Source organism: Ranitomeya imitator, chromosome 4 (genome assembly GCF_032444005.1).
Source record: "Ranitomeya imitator isolate aRanImi1 chromosome 4, aRanImi1.pri, whole genome shotgun sequence".
In the NCBI taxonomy this organism is placed as follows: Eukaryota; Metazoa; Chordata; class Amphibia; order Anura; family Dendrobatidae; genus Ranitomeya; species Ranitomeya imitator.
In genome coordinates, this window is record NC_091285.1 from 638,422,368 (window position 1) to 638,444,380 (window position 22,013).

Consider the following 22,013-nt stretch of genomic DNA (forward strand, 5'->3'; position numbering starts at 1 on the left):
TTTCGTTTGGAGAGCCCCGATGTGCCTAAACATTGAAACCCCCCACAAGTGACACCATTTTGGAAAGTAGACCCCCTAAGGAACTTATCTAGAGGTGTGGTGAGCTCTTTGACCCACCAAGTGCTTCACAGAAGTTTATAATGTAGAACCGTAAAAATAAAAAATCATATTTTTTCACAAAAATTAACTTTCCGCCCCCAATTTTTTATTTTCCCAAGGGTAAGAGAAGAAATTGGACCCCAAAAGTTGTTGTACAATTTGTCCTGAGTACGCTGATACCCCATATGTGGGGGTAAACCACTGTTTGGGCGGATGGGAGAGCTCGGAAGGGAAGGAGCGCCGTTTGACTTTTCAATGCAAAATTGACAGGAATTGAGATGGGACGCCATGTTGCGTTTGGAGAGCCACTGATGTGCCTAAACATTGAAACCCCCCACAAGTGACACCATTTTGGAAAGTAGACCCCCTAAGGAACTTATCTAGATGTGTGGTGAGCACTTTGACCCACCAAGTGCTTCACAGAAGTTTATAATGCAGAGCCGTAAAAATAAAACAAAAAATTTTTCCCCACAAAAATTATTTTTTTAGCCCCCAGTTTTGTATTTTCCCGAGGGTAACAGGAGAAAGTGGACCCCAAAATTTGTTGCCCAATTTGTCCTGAGTGCGATGATACACCATATGTGGGGGGAACCACTGTTTGGGCGCATGGGAGGGTTCGGAAGGGAAGGAGTGCCATTTGAATGCAGACTTAGATGGAATGGTCTGCAGGTGTCACATTGCGTTTGCAGAGCCCCTAATGTACCTAAACACTAGAAACCCCCCACAAGTGACACCATTTTGGAAAGTAGACCCCCTAAGGAACTTATCTACATGTGTGGTGAGCACTTTGACCCACCAAGGGCTTCACAGAAGTTTATAATGGAGAGCCGTAAAAATAAAACAAAAATTTTTTCCCACAAAAATTATTTTTTAGCCCCCAGTTTTGTATTTTCCCGAGGGTAACAGGAGAAATTGGACCCCAAAAGTTGTTGTCCAATTTGTCCTGAGTACGCTGATACCCCATATGTTGGTGGGAACCACCGTTTGGGCGCATGGGAGGGCTCGGAAGGGAAGGAGTGCCATTTGGAATGCAGACTTAGAAGGAATGGTCTGCAGGCGTCACATTGCGTTTGCAGAACCCCTAATGTACCTAAACAGTAGAAATCCCCCACAAGTGACCCCATATTGGAAACTAGACCCCCATGGAACTTATCTAGATGTGTTGTGAGAACTTTGAACCCCCAAGTGTTTCACTACAGTTTATAACGCAGAGCCGTGAAAATAAAAAATCTTTTTTTTCCCACAAAAATTATTTTTTAGCCCCCAGTTTTGTATTTTCCCAAGGGTAACAGGAGAAATGTTTTACTTTTTCAACGCAGAATTGGCTGGAATTGAGATCGGACGCCATGTCGCGTTTGGAGAGCCCCTGATGTGCCTAAACAGTGGAAACCCCCCAATTATAACTGAAACCCTAATCCAAACACACCCCTAACCCTAATCCCAACAGTAACCCTAACCACACCTCTAACCCTGACACACACCTAACCCTAATCCCAACCCTATTCCCAACTGTAAATGTAATCTAAACCCTAACCGTAATTTTAGCCCCAACCCTAACTGTAGCCTTAACCCTAGCCCCAACCCTAACTTTAGCCCCAACCCAAACTGTAGCCCTAACCCTAACCATAGCCCTAACCCTAACTTTAGCCCCAACCCTAACTGTAGCCTTAACCCTAGCCCTAACCCTAGCCCTAACCCTAACCCTAGCCCTAACCCTAGCCCTAACCCTAGCCCTAACCCTAACCCTAGCCCTAACCCTAGCCCTAGCCCAAACCCTAACCCTAGCCCTAATGGAAAAATGGAAATAAATACATTTTTTTAATTTTTCCTTAACTAAGGGGGTGATGAAGGGGGGTTTGATTTACTTTTATAGTGGGTTTTTTAGCGGATTTTTATGATTGGCAGCCGTCACACACTGAAAGACGCTTTTTATTGCAAAAAATATTTTTTGCGTTACCACATTTTGAGAGCTATAATTTTTCCATATTTTGGTTCACAGAGTCATGTGAGGTCTTGTTTTTTGCGGGACGAGTTGACGTTTTTATTGGTAACATTTTCGGGCACGTTACATTTTTTGATCGCTTTTTATTCCGATTTTTGCGAGGCAGAATGACCAAAAACCAGATATTCATGAATTTCTTTTGGGGGAGGCGTTTATACCGTTCCGCGTTTGGTAAAATTGATAAAGCAGTTTTATTCTTCGGGTCAGTACGATTATACAGCGACACCTCATTTATATCATTTTTTTATGTTTTGGCGCTTTTATACGATAAAAACTATTTTATAGAAAAAATTATTATTTTGGCATCGCTTTATTCTCAGGACTATAACTTTTTTATTTTTTTGCTGATGATGCTATATGGCAGCTCGTTTTTTGCGGGACAAGATGACGCTTTCAGCGGTATCATGGTTATTTATATCGGTCTTTTTGATCGCGTGTTATTCCACTTTTTGTTCGGCGGTATGATAATAAAGCGTTGTTTTTTGCCTCGTTTTTTTTTTTTTTTCTTACGGTGTTTACTAAAGGGGTTAACTAGTAGGCCAGTTTTATAGGTCGGGTCGTTACGGACGCGGCGATACTAAATATGTGTACTTTTATTGTTTTTTTTTTTATTTAGATAAAGAAATGTATTTAGGGGAATAATATTTATTTTTTTTTTTTCATTATTTAGGAATATTTTTTTTTATTTTTTTTTTTTTACACATTTTGAAAATTTTTTTTTAACTTTTTTACATTGTCCCAGGGGGGGACATCACAGATCAGTGATCTGACAGTTTGCACAGCACTCTGTCAGATCACTGATCCGACATGCAGCCTTCACAGTGCCTGCTCTAAGCAGGCTCTGTGAAGCCACCTCCCTCCCTGCAGGACCCGGATCCGCGGCCATCTTGGATCCGGGGCTGGAGGAAGCAGGAAGGGAGGTGAGACCCCCGGAGCAACGCGATCACATCGCGTTGCTGCGGGGGGCTCAGGGAAGCCCGCAGGGAGCCCCCTCCCTGCGGGAAGCTTCCCTATACCGCCGGCACATCGCGATCATCTTTGATCGCGGTGTGCCAGGGGTTAATGTGCCGGGGGCGGTCCGTGACCGCTCCTGGCACATAGTGCCGGATGTCAGCTGCGATAAACAGCTGACACCCGGCCGCGATCGGCGGCGCTCCCCCCGTGAGCGCCGCCAATCGCGCTGGACGTACTATCCCGTCCGTGGTCATGGGGGCCCACCCCACCTCGACGGGATAGTACGTCCCATGTCAGAAAGGGGTTAATCACAACTCATTATTTGTGTAGGTGATTAAACCTGTACAGTACAAGGAAATCCTGAAAACATGACCTGTTTGCAGCCCTCGAGGAATGCAGTTTGACACCCCTGCCGTAACCACCACCGCCTTCCTCAAGCTGGTAGATTTCTGGAAGAAATATTGCACAACTGAATTCAGGATGTGTGCCATGCAAGGAGCGGGAGTTACCATGCTCATCTGTAAGGCAGGCACAATATTTTGGGTATTGTCGCTCACAATTCCCAACTGCAGGTGACCGAGCCATGCAGCATGAGATATTCCACTTGGACAGCAGCAACTCAGTTACTGTTTGCTTTTGTCCCTGGTGCTGTCAAGCTATAAAACTGATTGGCAGCACTTTTGCATGGATGGAATCAACGCTGTGCCCTGCGGCTGTTGGGTATGGGTTCATGTCTGCTGAGTAGGATGTGGATGAGACCGAGGCGGTGCATCACTGATGCTCAAAACATTCAGCCAGCAGACTGTTAATCCTCTGTAGTGTCCCTGCTTGTCTGTGGTTGCTGCTTCAAGTGTACTTTGCAGCTCAAAGACAAGTTGAAAGAGTTTCCCATGTTCTACTGTACATGAGAGCACAGAATGTTCACCCTTTCCTGAGAGAAACAATGGCAGATGGGAAACTTCCAGCAAGACGGGGCAAATGCCATCATTCCTCGCAAGGCAGAAGACTCCACAAGGTGGTACATCAGTGACTGGACCACCAGCAACTCACACAGGTGAGAGTTTGGTTGGTACAAAAATGGATGACTGAGAAGTCTAGCAAGCAATACAGGTGGGTGACGATGGTGATGAAGACACTGACCAGGCACTATATGATGATGCAGTCCGGCTGACAGAAAGACAAGCGTGAGGAGAAAAGGTAGGTTGCTCAAATTACTGCCGTTGAAGTGCCGTAGAGCACGAAACGATCGTTGTCCGTGGCTGACCCTATCCCTCCCTGCTATCCGTTTGTTTATATGTCCTAATAAAGTGATATTCACCGCAACAGGGTAAGTGCGCGCCTACTTTTTCTTTTTTGCCAAATTACTGTCTGCCCTGCTTTTCTCAAATAAGCAGGTGAGGTTGCTTCAGGTGCTGATGGAGAGCTCTAGACCCTAGTCCAAGCAAACTGGGTCGTCCACAGCTTATTTACCTCCTCCAGCGTACCAAAGAATTGTCTGGCAGCAACAGGCAAAAAGCACTCCTGCATATACGACTCACCACCACCATGGCCAGAGCTTTCCAGGCCCTGTTGATACGACTCACCACCACCATGGCCAGAGCTTTCCAGGCCTTGTTGATACGACTCACCACCACCATGGCCAGAGCTTTCCAGGCCCTGTTGATACAACTCACCACCACCATAGCTTTCCAGGCCCTGTTGATACAACTCACCACCACCATAGCTTTCCAGGCCCTGTTGATACAACTCACCCACCACCATGGCCATAGCTTTCAAGGCCCTGTTGATACGACTCACCACCACCATGGCCAGAGCTTTCCAGGCCCTGTTGATACGACTCACCACCACCATGGCCAGAGCTTTCCAGGCCCTGTTGATACGACTCACCACCACCATGGCCAGAGCTTTCCAGGCCTTGTTGATACGACTCACCACCACCATGGCCAGAGCTTTCCAGGCCCTGTTGATACAACTCACCACCACCATAGCTTTCCAGGCCCTGTTGATACAACTCACCACCACCATAGCTTTCCAGGCCCTGTTGATACAACTCACCCACCACCATGGCCATAGCTTTCTAGGCCCTGTTGATACGACTCACCACCACCATGGCCAGAGCTTTCCAGGCCCTGTTGATACAACTCACCACCACCATAGCTTTCCAGGCCCTGTTGATACAACTCACCCACCACCATGGCCATAGCTTTCTAGGCCCTGTTGATACGACTCACCACCACCATGGCCAGAGCTTTCCAGGCCCTGTTGATACGACTCACCACCACCATGGCCAGAGCTTTCCAGGCCCTGTTGATACGACTCACCACCACCATGGCCAGAGCTTTCCAGGCCTTGTTGATACGACTCACCACCACCATGGCCAGAGCTTTCCAGGCCCTGTTGATACAACTCACCACCACCATAGCTTTCCAGGCCCTGTTGATACAACTCACCACCACCATAGCTTTCCAGGCCCTGTTGATACAACTCACCCACCACCATGGCCATAGCTTTCTAGGCCCTGTTGATACGACTCACCACCACCATGGCCAGAGCTTTCCAGGCCCTGTTGATACAACTCACCCACCACCATGGCCATAGCTTTCTAGGCCCTGTTGATACGACTCACCACCACCATGGCCAGAGCTTTCCAGGCCCTGTTGATACAACTCACCCACCACCATGGCCATAGCTTTCTAGGCCCTGTTGATACGACTCACCACCACCATGGCCAGAGCTTTCCAGGCCCTGTTGATACAACTCACCACCACCATAGCTTTCCAGGCCCTGTTGATACAACTCACCACCATGGCCAGAGCTTTCCAGGCCCTGTTGATACAACTCACCACCACCATAGCTTTCCAGGCCCTGTTGATACAACTCACCACCATGGCCAGAGCTTTCCAGGCCCTGTTGATACAACTCACCACCACCATAGCTTTCCAGGCCCTGTTGATACAACTCACCCACCACCATGGCCATAGCTTTCTAGGCCCTGTTGATACGACTCACCACCACCATGGCCAGAGCTTTCCAGGCCCTGTTGATACAACTCACCCACCACCATGGCCATAGCTTTCTAGGCCCTGTTGATACGACTCACCACCACCATGGCCAGAGCTTTCCAGGCCCTGTTGATACAACTCACCCACCACCATGGCCATAGCTTTCTAGGCCCTGTTGATACGACTCACCACCACCATGGCCAGAGCTTTCCAGGCCCTGTTGATACAACTCACCACCACCATAGCTTTCCAGGCCCTGTTGATACGACTCACCACCATGGCCAGAGCTTTCCAGGCCCTGTTGATACAACTCACCCACCACCATGGCCAGAGCTTTCCAGGCCCTGTTGATACAACTCACCCACCACCATGGCCATAGCTTTCTAGGCCCTGTTGATACGACTCACCACCACCATGGCCAGAGCTTTCTAGGCCCTGTTGATACGACTCACCACCACCATGGCCAGAGCTTTCCAGGCCCTGTTGAGCCTTCTCCAACAACAGCAAGTGCAGCATCAATTGCATGAGATTCCACCACAGAAGAAACAGATTTTGCCCACAAAATCTTTCAGACGCACATGCCGCCTCTGCTGTCTATTGCCGACACCAACACCATCACCTCCTCAGCACCGCAATCTGGTAACCAGGTCTTGTTCACAGAAGAATCTTCATCATTCCTGATACGGTTGACAGTTGCCAAGGTATGGAAAATAGCCTAATGCCCTAAGGCAACAAAGGAGTGGCTCAAAAAGAAGCACATTAAAGGGAACCTGTCACCCCACCAGGCGTTTGTAACTAAAAGAGCCACCTTGTGCAGCACTAATGCTGCATTCTGTCAAGGTGATTCTTTAATTTGGGGTCCCTTCCACCGCTGAAGAGAAATCGTTTTTATAATTTGCCCTCCATACCTGTAGTCTGTCAGGGGGGCATGTCTTTCCTCCCAGGACACAAACACCTCACAGCCATCAGGTATCATTCCTCCTTTCCCCTGGGCGCCGCCTCCTCAGTGTTCGGTTATGTCCCCGGCGCTGTAATTTTTTTCTCGGCATGCGCAGTTAGCGCTGCCCTTCCACTGACATCACATGATGTCTTCATTCTCGTGCCTGCGCGAACGTGCGTCCCGAGATCCCGCCCCACAGTCTCTTCTGATTTATTCGCACTGCGGGGCGGGATCTCAGGCCGCACGTACACGGAGGCGCGAGAATGAAGACATCATGCGCCGGGGACATAACTGAACGCTGAGGAGGCACCCAGGGGAAAGGAGGAAATGACTGATGGCTGTGAGGCGTTTATGTCCTGGGAGGAAATACATGCCCCCCTGACAGAATACAGGTATGGAGGGCAAATTATAAAAACGATTCTTTCAGAGGTGGAAGGGACCGCAAATAAAAGAGCCACCTTGACAGAATGCAGCATTAGTGCTGCACAAGGTGGCTCCTTTAGTTACAAACACCTGGGGGGGGGGGGGGGGGTGACAGGTTCCCTTTAAGGTCATGGAGTGGCCTAGCCAGTCTCCAGACCTTAATCCCATAGAAAACTTATGGAGGGAGTTGAAGCTCTGAGTTGCCAAGCAACAGCCTCAAAATCTTAATGATTTAGAGATGATCTGCAAAGAGGAGTGGACCAAAGGGTTTTGCCACCAAGTATTAAGTCTTGTTTGCCAAAGGGATCAAATACTTATTTCTCACTGCTAAATGCAAATAAATTTATACAATGTGATTTTCTGGATTTTATTTTTGATATTCTATTTCTCAATGTTAAAATTAACCTGCCCTTTATATTATAGACTGTTCATGTCTTTGTCAGTGGAAAAACGTACAACATCGGCAAGGGATCAAATAATTATTTCCCCTACTGTATATGGGAGGCTACGTGGGAGCTCACATTTTATATATGGAAAGCTATGTGGGGCGCTTATGAAATATATGGGACTGTGTGTGGGTTCATACGGTATATAGGGGATGTCACCATATTTATTTTTGCTCAATATTAAGTGATATTATCTTATATTAATTGTAATTAAGATGTTAATAATATTGAGCAGAATTTCAGCCTACTGGTTCAGCCTCCATGGCAGTCACCTTCTCGCATGTGGCCCCTATGGAAAAATTAATTGCTCACCCCTGCTGTAGAGTATTATAAAAGAACTAGATGGAGGCCCGAGGGAGGGTGGTGACTGCGCTGCTGCCATCCTGCGCCCCATCCTGTCATGTGCTGCCCCAATGCTGTCATGTGCTGCTCCCATCCTGCACCCCCATTCTGTAATGTGCTGCTCCCATCCTGCGCCCCCATGCTGTCATGTGCTGCTCCCATCCATATGCCCCGTATGCTGCTCCTATCGTTAATGGTCCCCATAAGATGCTCCATAGCATAATAAGCCCCGTATGCTGCGATTAAAAAAAAAAATAAAAAAATGACATACTCCCCTCTCGTCGCTGGGCGCCGAGTGCCGGGGGCCTGACACCGGTGCGCTAGCGGGGTCAGGTGCCGGTGTTGCCGCTAGCTCAGGCCCCCGGCACTTGCGATATTCACCTGTCCCCGTTCCACCGCTGCGCTCCGTTCTGTCTTCCGGGTCTCTGGCTCTGACTGTTCAGGCAGAGGGCGTGCACCAACCATGTCATCGCACCCTCTGACCTTAGCGTCACAGCCAGAGGACGCAGAAGACAGAGCGGCGTGCAGAGGTGGAACTGGGACAGGTGAATATAGCCTAGCTCACCCTCCACGGGCATACTCACACCATCCTGGCACGGTCCCTGCTTCTCCGTCGGACATCGCGGTATACGTTCAGTGCTTACGGCGGCCTGGATCCCAGTGGTGGAGAGGGGTCCTTGCAGCGGGGGAGTCCGGCGATGACCCGCTGGTGGTACTGCGCAAGGGCCTGGTACCACCAGCGGGTGCCATATTGGAATACCCATCACTTGGGTATTCCAATATGGCGGTCGGCGTACTTCCGATGCGGCGCGGTGGATCGTGGGATTCGAGGACGTCCAGACAGAAGTGAATGACAGACAACTTAAGGTAATTATATAAATAGATGCCCGTGTGCCAGTGACTTCATGACTTCAGCAAATTTCAGAAAATTAGACTCAAAGTCAATTCAACCTTCTCTACTACTTTGCCTTTAAAAGTGCTGACATTTTTTGGGTCCTTTTACTACTGTAGCTCCCTTATGTAACGAAAGCAAAAAAGCATCAACATTAAAAAAAATAAAAAATCTGTGCTATTAAAGGGTTAAACAAGCCTGGATGCTGCGAAAATGGAGAACTCCGCCTAAAAGCCCCCCAAAAAAACAACGTAACAATAATTTCCGCTAAATTCTATCAGAAAGATAAAGATTTCAACCGCGGCACAGGCATAATGTCCGTTACTTGTAACCCCAGCGATAATGTAACATCTGACACCAGTCTTCACACTCCCCCTCATTAAAGGGACGGACTAAGAGAAAACGTAAGAAACACGAAAGAAAGAAACAAAAAACAGAACTGAGCAAATGGAAAAAGCAGAAAAAGAAAAAAAAGAGGAAGCGCGATGCTGGGACAGCGGGCGGGTGTGACCGGTAGGAAATCCTGTGATAGAGGATCGCGGACAGATAAGCATGGAAGCCCTGAGCTGTTAACAGGGACGACAAAAGCTCATTACCGCAGAAAATCTGATCACTACAGCGAGGAGGACGAAGCGATGCGGTCAGGCGGCTTCTCCCACCACCGGCGGCCTGGACCGCATTGGAGACAGACCGGTTGCGAGGGATATACATCCTGTCCACACATTCATTCTTGAGTATCCCTTTTTTGGGGGTAGGTGGGGTGTACACTTTTTTCCCCATCCATCTTGCTCCTCCAATTCATGGCCCGACTACAAGATGGAAAGACGGATACATCTGTGTTACATCCTTTTTTCAAGATGGCCGTCTCTTGTAGTTCCCCTGTAATTTGACCATATTTTGGACGTTTATTTAGGCTTCTACATTCTCTTACCCCTATAGTCGTCCCAAGGGTGGTTTTCAGTAACATTTAGAAGTGTTGCACATTTGGCCACTCAGCCAGTTATTCTTCGAGATGCCAATATCACTGACTGTGCCCTTGCTGGGCAGAGTCAATGGGGTTTTCGCATGGCCAAGATATGCCATGGATGTGTGACCAGCAGGGGGTCCACACTGAGACCTTCACCGATCCAGTGATGGTTGGTACAGCAGCTTCCCTTGCAGGGTTTTAGGCTATATAGCTCTACACCGGTCCTCATTCCCAGTATCGCTGGGGGGTCTTAGCCCCACTCATCAAATGGAAGCATATCCTACCTATACGCCATCACTATACAAGATGGGAACCCCCTTTAAGCTTTGACCCTTGCTATACCATTCAGCTTTGTTACGGGAACTACTGGAGGAGCAGTAATGAGAAAAGCCACCAATGGCAGCCAGGCATGCAGAGCACGGAGCGCGATCAGCCGCCGCAGCAGAGCACGGAGCGCGATCAGCCGCAGCAGAGCACGGAGCGCGATCAGCCGCAGCAGAGCACGGAGCGCGATCAGCCGCAGCAGAGCACGGAGCGCGATCAGCCGCAGCAGAGCACGGAGCGCGATCAGCCGCAGCAGAGCACGGAGCGCGATCAGCCGCAGCAGAGCACGGAGCGCGATCAGCCGCAGCAGAGCACGGAGCGCGATCAGCCGCAGCAGAGCACGGAGCGCGATCAGCCGCAGCAGAGCACGGAGCGCGATCAGCCGCAGCAGAGCACGGAGCGCGATCAGCCGCAGCAGAGCACGGAGCGCGATCAGCCGCAGCAGAGCACGGAGCGCGATCAGCCGCAGCAGAGCACGGAGCGCGATCAGCCGCAGCAGAGCACGGAGCGCGATCAGCCGCAGCAGAGCACGGAGCGCGATCAGCCGCAGCAGAGCACGGAGCGCGATCAGCCGCAGCAGAGCACGGAGCGCGATCAGCCGCAGCAGAGCACGGAGCGCGATCAGCCGCAGCAGAGCACGGAGCGCGATCAGCCGCAGCAGAGCACGGAGCGCGATCAGCCGCAGCAGAGCACGGAGCGCGATCAGCCGCAGCAGTCCTACATCCGCTTGATTGTATAACCACCTACACAAGCGTCCAGGAACTCGCAGTGTTTACATACAGGAGCCGAGCCTGACGCTATATACACACTGCGGGCCCAAGAGCTGACGCTCCAATGCTGGGGGCAGATTACCAAACCTGCAGCTTAGACCAACAGCTCGGAATTAACCCCCAAAGTCATCCAGAAGCGATCACCTGTAACAGTGAAAGAAGTCCAATAAGAAGCTGGAATTCTGGCTGCTCATATGGAGCGGTCGGGAACATGGACGGAACCTCCGCGGGTCACTGCGGCTCCGGGCGCATCGGTCCTGTCCGTGTATCTTAGGGTCCAGGGCAAGTACGACATTAGAGCAGGATGGCATCACTGGCCGAACCAGGACTTCTCAAGCCACAATCCTCGCACTGGCCGTCGGCTCTCCTCACCTGTATTTCTATGCAGCTGTCATGCTCAGGTGAGGAGAGCCGACGGACAGTCCGAGGATTGCGATGCCCACGTGTGTAAAATGGCCGTCTGAATGCGTCCTAAGAAATTTCAGTTACATGAGAAAGAAGTGTGGAGAAAAAGCAAATGGCGTAAACGCAACTATCCTAGATGGCAGCACCATACAGAGATAGCAATTACATACACTGATCCCAAGATTTAAAGAGAATCTGGCAGTAGTGTTTTTGCAATTTATCCAAGAGCAGCATGATGCAGGGGCTGAGACCCGGATTCCAGCAATGTATCACTTATTAGTCTGTGTGTTGTTTAACAAAATCAGTGTTTTATCAGGAGATTATCACTACAGGACTAGGCGTCTCGGTGCCTCTTGGTCCAAACCCCACCCCCAGCACTGATTACTGTGCATATTGACAAAACAGCCAATCAGTGGTGTGGGCGGGGTTATGCACAGTTCAGTATTTGAGCTCTGCTTTATCTGCATCAAAATGACAGCAAGCAGCCGAGTAAGATACATCGCTGGAATCAGGGACTCAGACCCTGCGTCAAGCTGCTCTTATTACATAGTGAAAACCTTTTGACAGATTCCTTATAAAAGTTTACTGAGGTTTCCAAAAAAAACAATCCCAAAAAAAAAAAAATAAGATCCACGTGAAAACACCTTCATTGCGTACAAGTCATAAAAATGAGGGGAAAAAAAACAGAAAACTGGTATCTCCATAATCATAATTGACACTTATACGGCATGGAGAAAAGCATAATCCGCAGTGTTTCTCAAGGAGAACGTTCTGCTGTTTTTTTTACCCCCTGAAGAGTCTCGTGTCCCCTTCCCAAGGGTTTCTGCGACATTTTGGCAGCAGAAGTTTTTTTTTTGTTTTTTTTTTTTTTTGGGGGGGGGGAGAACGTTTTCATCCTATATAAAGCCAATATTGGCACCAATTTGACTTGCAAAAATCAGGCGCAAAGCAAAACGCCATATTTATGACTCAGCGAATGCAATTACGCAAAACCTCTGAAAACAACACAGTCCTATAAAGTAATAAAGGCGACGAGTCCTCAGTAACGTGTCGGTGGATACAGACTACTTTACAGAGTGAAGAGCGCTAGAAATACTCTTCATAAAGTATTTACGACCCACAAAATGAACCATAAAACACCAGCCGGGCTCCAGGGATCATCGTACACCGAGCTCTCCATACACAGCTGGGGGCCAAAAAATTATCACAGGTCTGAAGAATCCACATCTGTAGACACCGTCACATCAAGCGGGGAAAATAATCTCTGGGAAAGTGCAGAGTTCACAAAATTACATTTTACATGCCGTGAAAATGCAAATTGGCCTTTATATTTACCATGAGGCATACACAGATCTCCTTAAGTAAGTTCCCTGAAATATCTGTCCAAAAATAAGCCCACACCTTCATCAGGACTTCGCTCCATGTCGGACATGGATGCCAGGGTGACTGGGATGCCTAACCATCATGTTAGGTCTACGGCCACGTAAAAAAAATAAAAAATAATAATATTATATTATTTATTATTAATAATAAGGGCCATGGCCTAGACCCCAGTGGTGTTCAACCAGTGCCAACTGCGGGAGCACAACAGTCAACATGAGACCTAGCTCCTGTCCCACTTTGCAGGGGGGCACGGGACACCACTCGAAGCCAGAACAGTGCAAAATGGTTGTCGCTTGGACGGCAGATAATGCTTCTAGTATGCTTCCCAGCACCACCCTGTCTTCCACATGGTCCAGTCTCACTAGAGTCTTGACCGCATAATCCTCACCCCGATTCTCCCTCCTCCCACCAGGGCGAGTCCCAGACAACAAATGATCCAACACTCAAACCCTACTAGGAGCTCTTGACATTTCCATTTATTCATTCTGTTCTCTTGTCCTGCACGTTTCAAGAGGAACATGAGGAGGTTGTGTGTAGTGATGCACAAATATTTGACCAGCTACGGTCAGAAAAAAAAGACGGCGGTGGGCAACGGCAATTACTGTCTCTAGAGGTAGATGATGATGAGACACAGTTGCCAACAAGTCAGGAGGACCAGAGTGCGGAAGTGGAAGACGAGGTGGTGGATGATGAATGCCTTCCCAGCCAAAAAGGTTATACGGTTCATGGTTTTTCTTGTCCACCTCCACCATATCAACAGGGTCATTAGGTGGCCTTCACTCAAAATTTGTAGAGGTTCATCAGGCAGTCCTCACGCAGTCCCTCCTACTAACTTTTGGCAGTCCTTGCACTTAGTGCATATCCTTTACGAGTCTAGGAGACCAATACATGACAATGAACAGAATGTGCACGAGGGGTGGGGATGGGGGGCATCCTTGCTTTTGGTGAAGAAATGTCTCCTGCACATACTTAATGAGTGCACATACCCTTAAAAGGGTCTTCTCACTTTAGACATTGATGGCATTTCCACAGAATCTGCCATCACCAACGTCCTAGAGAAAGTATCGGAAAGCAGAGCCGTCACCTCTCCTGTCAGATCCGTTGTATTATTCCCCATGGAATGACAATTCTGCTCCATTTGTTAGCAGTTCTGCCATATATCATCACATACTGACAAGTCAGAAGTGTGTGGATGATGGGGAAGGGGTCCGAGAGCAGAAAACCCCCAATGATTAGTAAAGTGATGGTAAGAAGGAGCAGAGTGCTGTGCCCCAGCTCTTCAGCACCGCTCCTAGGGCGCACGTATGGTCACACAGACGTCTTTTCCCAGATTCATCACAGAGTTTATGCAGGAATTCTGGGGTAAAATTGTTTGAAATGTCACTATTTTTTTTTTTTTTTTTTGCACAATTCAAAACCGTGCAAAAACTGTAACCTCTGGCGTTTTTTATGCCAATCTGGACTGGCAAAGCGTACCAGCCAAACTCATCAGAATTGACAGCACAAAAGTGGTGCAAATGACGCCAGACATATATGCCAGTCCCTGGCTGGAGTAAGACTTTTGGCTTCGGCACACGGCAGCTGAAGGATGCACCAAATTCAGTAACCGGCGCACCTCTTCATGACGGTGCATATCTGAGCTGCCGTGTGCTACCGCCAACTGCACGGTTCATCAAGACTGGGGGACAAAAGAGCGGAGTCAGTTCCTCTGTCGTCACCATTACAGGAGAGCGCAGAGAACAGAGGGGGCACGGCACACAGTGATCGTGGGGGTCTCAGCACCCGGGATTGTCGCTGATGGAACTTCTGAAATAAAACACATTTGTGAAATCCCGACTTCAACTGCCTGAGATTTAACAGCGGGGGTCTGCCATTCCATGACGCTGTTATTCTGAAAGTCGTTTCCACTGTAGTCCCAAAATAACGAGGAAAGCCCGTCCCATAGGACAGGAGACGTCTTGCCGATCACTGAGGGTCACACTACAGAGACCTCAAGAAATCCAGAAAACAGGTGCACAGCCAGGTCTTAGAGAGGAGGTATGTGGCCCCATTCATTGTCTACGGCACAAATAGGGGGAGCTGTAGTCGGCAGTCCCATAGGCAATGAATGGAGAAGAGGCCAAGCACAAGCTTCTCCGTGGAGCCAACATGGAGCTGCAAAGCTCAGGACTCAGGGGGTCCCATAATCAGACCACCAGAGATCAGGGAGATATCCTCTGCCCAACATGGTGCTGCAAAGCTCAGGACTCAGGGGGTCCCCAGGATCAGACCACCAGTGATCTGAGAGATATCCTCTGCCCAACATGGTGCTGCAGAGCCCAGGACTCAGGGGGTCCCCAGGTTCAGACCACCAGTGATCAGGGCGATATCCTCTGCCCAACATGGTGCTGCAGAGCCCAGGACTCAGGGGGTCTCCATAATCAGACCACCAGCGATCAGGGAGATATCCTCTGCCCAACATGGTGCTGCAAAGCTCAGGACTCAGGGGGTCCCCAGGATCAGACCACCAGTGATCAGGGCGATATCCTCTGCCCAACATGGTGCTGCAGAGCCCAGGACTCAGGGGGTCTCCATAATCAGACCACCAGCGATCAGGGAGATATCCTCTGCCCAACATGGTGCTGCAGAGCCCAGGACTCAGGGGGTCTCCATAATCAGACCACCAGCGATCAGGGAGATATCCTCTGCCCAACATGGTGCTGCAGAGCCCAGGACTCAGGGGGTCTCCATAATCAGACCACCAGCGATCAGGGAGATATCCTCTGCCCAACATGGCGCAGCAGAGCCCAGGACTCAGGGGGTCCCCAGGATCAGACCACCAGTGATCAGGGAGATATCCTCTGCCCAACATGGTGCTGCAGAGCCCAGGACTCAGGGGGTCTCCATAATCAGACCACCAGCGATCAGGGAGATATCCTCTGCCCAACATGGTGCTGCAGAGCCCAGGACTCAGGGGGTCTCCATAATCAGACCACCAGCGATCAGGGAGATATCCTCTGCCCAACATGGTGCTGCAGAGCCCAGGACTCAGGGGGTCTCCATAATCAGACCACCAGCGATCAGGGAGATATCCTCTGCCCAACATGGCGCAGCAGAGCCCAGGACTCAGGGGGTCCCCAGGATCAGACCACCAGTGATCAGGGAGATATCCTCTGCCCAACATGGTGCTGCAGAGCCCAGGACTCAGGGGGTCCCCATAATCAGACCGCCAGTGATCAGGGCGATATCCTCTGCCCAACATGGTGCTGCAGAGCCCAGGACTCAGGGGGTCTCCATAATCAGACCACCAGCGATCAGGGAGATATCCTCTGCCCAACATGGTGCTGCAGAGCCCAGGACTCAGGGGGTCTCCATAATCAGACCACCAGCGATCAGGGAGATATCCTCTGCCCAACATGGTGCTGCAGAGCTCAGGACTCAGAGGGTCCCCAGGATCAGACCACCAGCGATCAGGGAGATATCCTCTGCCCAACATGGTGCTGCAGAGCCCAGGACTCAGGGGGTCCCCAGGATCAGACCACCAGCGATCAGGGAGATATCCTCTGCCCAACATGGTGCTGCAGAGCCCAGGACTCAGAGGGTCCCCAGGATCAGACCACCAGCGATCAGGGAGATATCCTCTGCCCAACATGGTGCTGCAGAGCCCAGGACTCAGGGGGTCTCCATAATCAGACCACCAGCGATCAGGGAGATATCCTCTGCCCAACATGGTGCTGCAAAGCTCAGGACTCAGGGGGTCCCCAGGATCAGACCACCAGTGATCTGAGAGATATCCTCTGCCCAACATGGTGCTGCAGAGCCCAGGACTCAGGGGGTCCCCAGGTTCAGACCACCAGTGATCAGGGCGATATCCTCTGCCCAACATGGTGCTGCAGAGCCCAGGACTCAGGGGGTCTCCATAATCAGACCACCAGTGATCAGGGAGATATCCTCTGCCCAACATGGTGCTGCAGAGCCCAGGACTCAGGGGGTCCCCAGGATCAGACCACCAGTGATCAGAGAGATATCCTCTGCCCAACATGGTGCTGCAGAGCCCAGGACTCAGGGGGTCCCCAGGATCAGACCACCAGTGATCAGAGAGATATCCTCTGCCCAACATGGTGCTGCAGAGCCCAGGACTCAGGGGGTCCCCAGGTTCAGACCACCAGTGATCAGGGAGATATCCTCTGCCCAACATGGTGCTGCAGAGCCCAGGACTCAGGGGGTCCCCAGGATCAGACCACCAGTGATCTGAGAGATATCCTCTGCCCAACATGGTGCTGCAGAGCTCAGGGGGTCCCCAGGATCAGACCACCAGTGATCAGGGAGATATCCTCTGCCCAACATGGCGCAGCAGAGCCCAGGACTCAGGGGGTCTCCATAATCAGATCACCAGCGATCAGAGAGATATCCTCTGCCCAACATGGTGCTGCAGAGCCCAGGACTCAGGGGGTCCCCAGGATCAGACCACCAGTGATCAGAGAGATATCCTCTGCCCAACATGGTGCAGCAGAGCCCAGGACTCAGGGGGTCCCCAGGATCAGACCACCAGTGATCAGGGAGATATCCTCTGCCCAACATGGTGCTGCAGAGCCCAGGACTCAGGGGGTCCCCAGGATCAGACCACCAGTGATCAGGGAGATATCCTCTGCCCAACATGGTGCAGCAGAGCCCTGGACTCAGGGGGTCCCCAGGATCAGACCACCAGCGATCAGGGAGATATCCTCTGCCCAACATGGTGCTGCAGAGCCCAGGACTCAGGGGGTCCCCAGGATCAGACCACCAGCGATCAGAGAGATATCCTCTGCCCAACATGGTGCTGCAGAGCCCAGGACTCAGGGGGTCCCCAGGATCAGACCACCAGCGATCAGGGAGATATCCTCTGCCCAACATGGTGCTGCAGAGCCCAGGACTCAGGGGGTCCCCAGGATCAGACCACCAGCGATCAGAGAGATATCCTCTGCCCAACATGGTGCTGCAGAGCCCAGGACTCAGGGGGTCCCCAGGATCAGACCACCAGTGAGATATCTGAGGGATGTTAGCTATGAAATGACCCTTTATTAGATACTTTCCTTACAAAACCCCCCACAAATATTCCTGTTTCCACAAGTAACCAGCAGAATTGTGAGTGCAGCTGTGGAGCCCACCGTGCAGCAGCACGGGGGGAAGGCACAGAGAGCCCCCTATCTGAGCTGTCCCAGGAGACCGGCTGATGACGTAACGGGGGGGATGCCTCAATGACGTCACCTCTGCCCGCTCACTAAACCGAAGTCCGCGGCGTCACAGCCGTCACTTACTCTCTCCGACCACCGCTTTCAGCCCGGACGGCGCCATCACTTCTCCGCTGCCCACCACCGTCACCAGACGGCGCAGATCCGAAACTTTCCTGGACTTCCGCGTTGTGATGTCACAGTCTCTCGTGACATCACGGGAGGAGCAGGAAGTCCGTTACTAAGGGGCGGCTCCGGGTTGCCAGAGGCAGCAGTGACGTGGTTTATTCATCACTGATTGGACGATAGCGTCGTTTACACGGTAACAATTTTGTGGGCGTGGTTAAAGCTTTAGATAGGAGGGGCTTATAGGTCATGGAATGTTGTGGGCGTGGTTTGTAAGGAAGGTGAGGGGAGACAGGCAGCAGCGGTGTACCGAGGGGGGAGCGGTGTACCGACCGAGGGGAGAGCGGTGTACCGAGGGGGCAGCCGTGTACCGAGGGGGCAGCCGTGTACCGACAGACCCCGGACCCAGCCCCCCTCCCCTACACAGACACAGGCCCTTAACCCATTCAGGATCAGACACTTTTACATGTTTGTGTTTTTTTCTCATGCTCCTGTTTCCTTAGAATGTGCTGAAAAATGGGGCAAAGTATCAAGTGAGAGCATGAGATGGTGAAACCAGAAGCATTGCCGCCATGTTTTTAACCACTTAACGACCGGAGGTTTTTTTCAGGTTTGTGTTTTCGTTTTTCGCTCCCCTTCTTCCCAGAGCCATAACTTTATTTTTCCATCAGTATGGCCATGTGATGGTTTGTTTTTTGCGGGACGAGTTGCACTTTTGAATGACATCATTGGTTTTACCATGTCGTGTACTAGAAAACGGGAAAAACATTCCAAGTGCGGTGAAATTGCAAAAAAAAAAGTGCAATCTCACACCTGTTTTTTGTTTGACTAAATGTTAAAACTGACCTGACATTATGATTCTCCAGGTCATTACGAGTTCATACACACCAAACATGACTAGGTTCTCTTTTATCTAAGTGGTGGAAAAAAAATCCAAATATTTGTAAAAAAAATAAAAATCCTGTGTTATCTACTGTATATAGAGGTGTTATCAGTCATTGTACAGGAGGAGGAGGTGAGCTGTGACATCACCTATTGTGAATGGTGAATCCTGTGTTATCTACTGTATATAGAGGTGTTATCAGTCATTGTACAGGAGGAGGAGGTGAGCTGTGACATCACCTATTGTGAATGGTGAATCCTGTGTTATCTACTGTATATAGAGGTGTTATCCGTCATTGTACAGGAGGAGGAGGTGAGCTGTGACATCACCTATTGTGAATGGTGGATCCTGTGTTATCTGCTGTATATAGAGGTGTTATCTGTCATTGTACAGGAGGAGGAGGTGAGCTGTGACATCACCTATTGTGAATGGTGAATCCTGTGTTATCTACTGTATATAGAGGTATTATCAGTCATTGTACAGGAGGAGGAGGTGAGCTGTGACATCACCTATTGTGAATGGTGAATCCTGTGTTATCTACTGTATATAGAGGTATTATCAGTCATTGTACAGGAGGAGGAGGTGAGCTGTGACATCACCTATTGTGAATGGTGAATCCTGTGTTATCTACTGTATATAGAGGTATTATCAGTCATTGTACAGGAGGAGGAGGTGAGCTGTGACATCACCTATTGTGAATGGTGGATCCTGTGTTATCTACTGTATATAGAGGTGTTATCTGTCATTGTACAGGAGGAGGAGGTGAGCTGTGACATCACCTATTGTGAATGGTGAATCCTGTATTATCTACTGTATATAGAGGTATTATCAGTCATTGTACAGGAGGAGGAGGTGAGCTGTGACATCACCTATTGTGAATGGTGGATCCTGTGTTATCTACTGTATATAGAGGTGTTATCTGTCATTGTACAGGAGGAGGAGGTGAGCTGTGACATCACCTATTGTGAATGGTGGATCCTGTGTTATCTACTGTATATAGAGGTGTTATCTGTCATTGTACAGGAGGAGGAGGTGAGCTGTGACATCACCTATTGTGAATGGTGGATCCTGTGTTATCTACTGTATATAGAGGTGTTATCTGTCATTGTACAGGAGGAGGAGGTGAGCTGTGACATCACCTATTGTGAATGGTGAATCCTGTGTTATCTACTGTATATAGAGGTATTATCAGTCATTGTACAGGAGGAGGAGGTGAGCTGTGACATCACCTATTGTGAATGGTGGATCCTGTGTTATCTACTGTATATAGAGGTGTTATCTGTCATTGTACAGGAGGAGGAGGTGAGCTGTGACATCACCTATTGTGAATGGTGAATCCTGTGTTATCTACTGTATATAGAGGTATTATCAGTCATTGTACAGGAGGAGGAGGTGAGCTGTGACATCACCTATTGTGAATGGTGGATCCTGTGTTATCTACTGTATATAGAGGTATTATCAGTCATTGTACAGGAGGAGGAGGTGAGCTGTGACATCACCTATTGTGAATGGTGGATCCTGTGTTATCTACTGTATATAGAGGTGTTATCTGTCATTGTACAGGAGGAGGAGGTGAGCTGTGACATCACCTATTGTGAATGGTGGATCCTGTGTTATCTACTGTATATAGAGGTGTTATCTGTCATTGTACAGGAGGAGGAGGTGAGCTGTGACATCACCTATTGTGTATGGTGGATCCTGTGTTATCTCCTGTATATAGACTGCTGGTGATATCTCTCCAAATCCTGGTCCTCCTCACCATATTCCTACAATCATTTCTACCTCCCATCCACGCTCTAGCACAAACTTCCGTAACCTCTCTAACCTAATACCCATTCACCCAGCCCCCGCTTCCCCAGTCCCTCTAACGGGAGCTCTGTGGAACGCTCGCTCTGTCTGCAACAAGCTCTCCTACATCCATGATCTCTTTGTTACTACCAAACTTTCCTTCCTCGCCATCACCGAAACCTGGCTCACCCCCTCTGACTCAGTCTTCCCTGCTGCACTCTCTTACGGTGGCTTCCACCTTTCCCACACACCCCGCCCCAGCAGCAAACATGGTGGAGGAGTTGGTTTTCTCCTGTCAGATAACTGCTCCTTCACCCCAATCCCACTGCCACCCTCTGTTACCCTCCCTTCCTTTGAGGTGCACTCTATGCGCATCTATTTCCCCACCAACCTCCAACTGGCTGTCATTTACCGCCCCCCAGGGCCAGCCACCATCTTCTTTGACCACTTCACCACCTGGCTACTTCACTTCCTTTCTGTGGACATCCCCACTATCATCATGGGCGACTTCAACATCCCCATTGACACTTCCCTCTCAGCTGCCACTAAACTTCTATCTCTCACTTCCTCCTTCGGCCTCACTCAATGGTCTTCTGCAGCCACTCACAAAGACGGTCACACACTGGACCTCATCTTCACCCGCCTCTGCTCTCTATCTAACCTCTCTAACTCACCTCTTCCACTCTCTGACCACAACTTTCTCACATTCTCATCTCTCTCCACTCCATGTCTACAATCCCCACCCCACAAACTTTCACACCCTCGCAGAAATATTAAACATCTTGACCTACATTCATTCTCTGAATCCCTCCTCCCCCTCACAGGCATAAGTTCCATACACAATGCGGATGACGCTGCTGCTCTATATAATACCACAATAGCTGTAGCTTTGGAATCTGCTGCCCCACTTACCCATACCAAAGCTCGCAAAATCAACAGACAGCCCTGGCACACCAGCCTGACCAAAGAACTTAGGCGAGCTTCCAGGGCTGCTGAGCGCAGATGGAAAAGATCCCACTCTAACGAGCACTTCATCGCATTCAAACAGTCCCTCACTACTTTCAAGACCACACTCGCC

The 22,013-nt window shown here is 49.9% G+C and overlaps 1 protein-coding gene across 1 annotated transcript in view; it reads right to left on the reverse strand.

The window, feature by feature from the left end:
• STXBP2 (syntaxin binding protein 2) overlaps nucleotides 1–18,370 on the reverse strand; it is a 68,815-nt gene extending 50,445 nt beyond the window's left edge. Inside the window, exon 1 of the mRNA XM_069766844.1 lies at nucleotides 18,226–18,370. Coding sequence (XP_069622945.1) covers nucleotides 18,226–18,262 — 37 coding nt within the window. The 5' untranslated portion in view covers nucleotides 18,263–18,370. The remainder of the gene's footprint in view (nucleotides 1–18,225) is intronic.
• Between the last annotated feature and the right edge of the window lie 3,643 nt (nucleotides 18,371–22,013).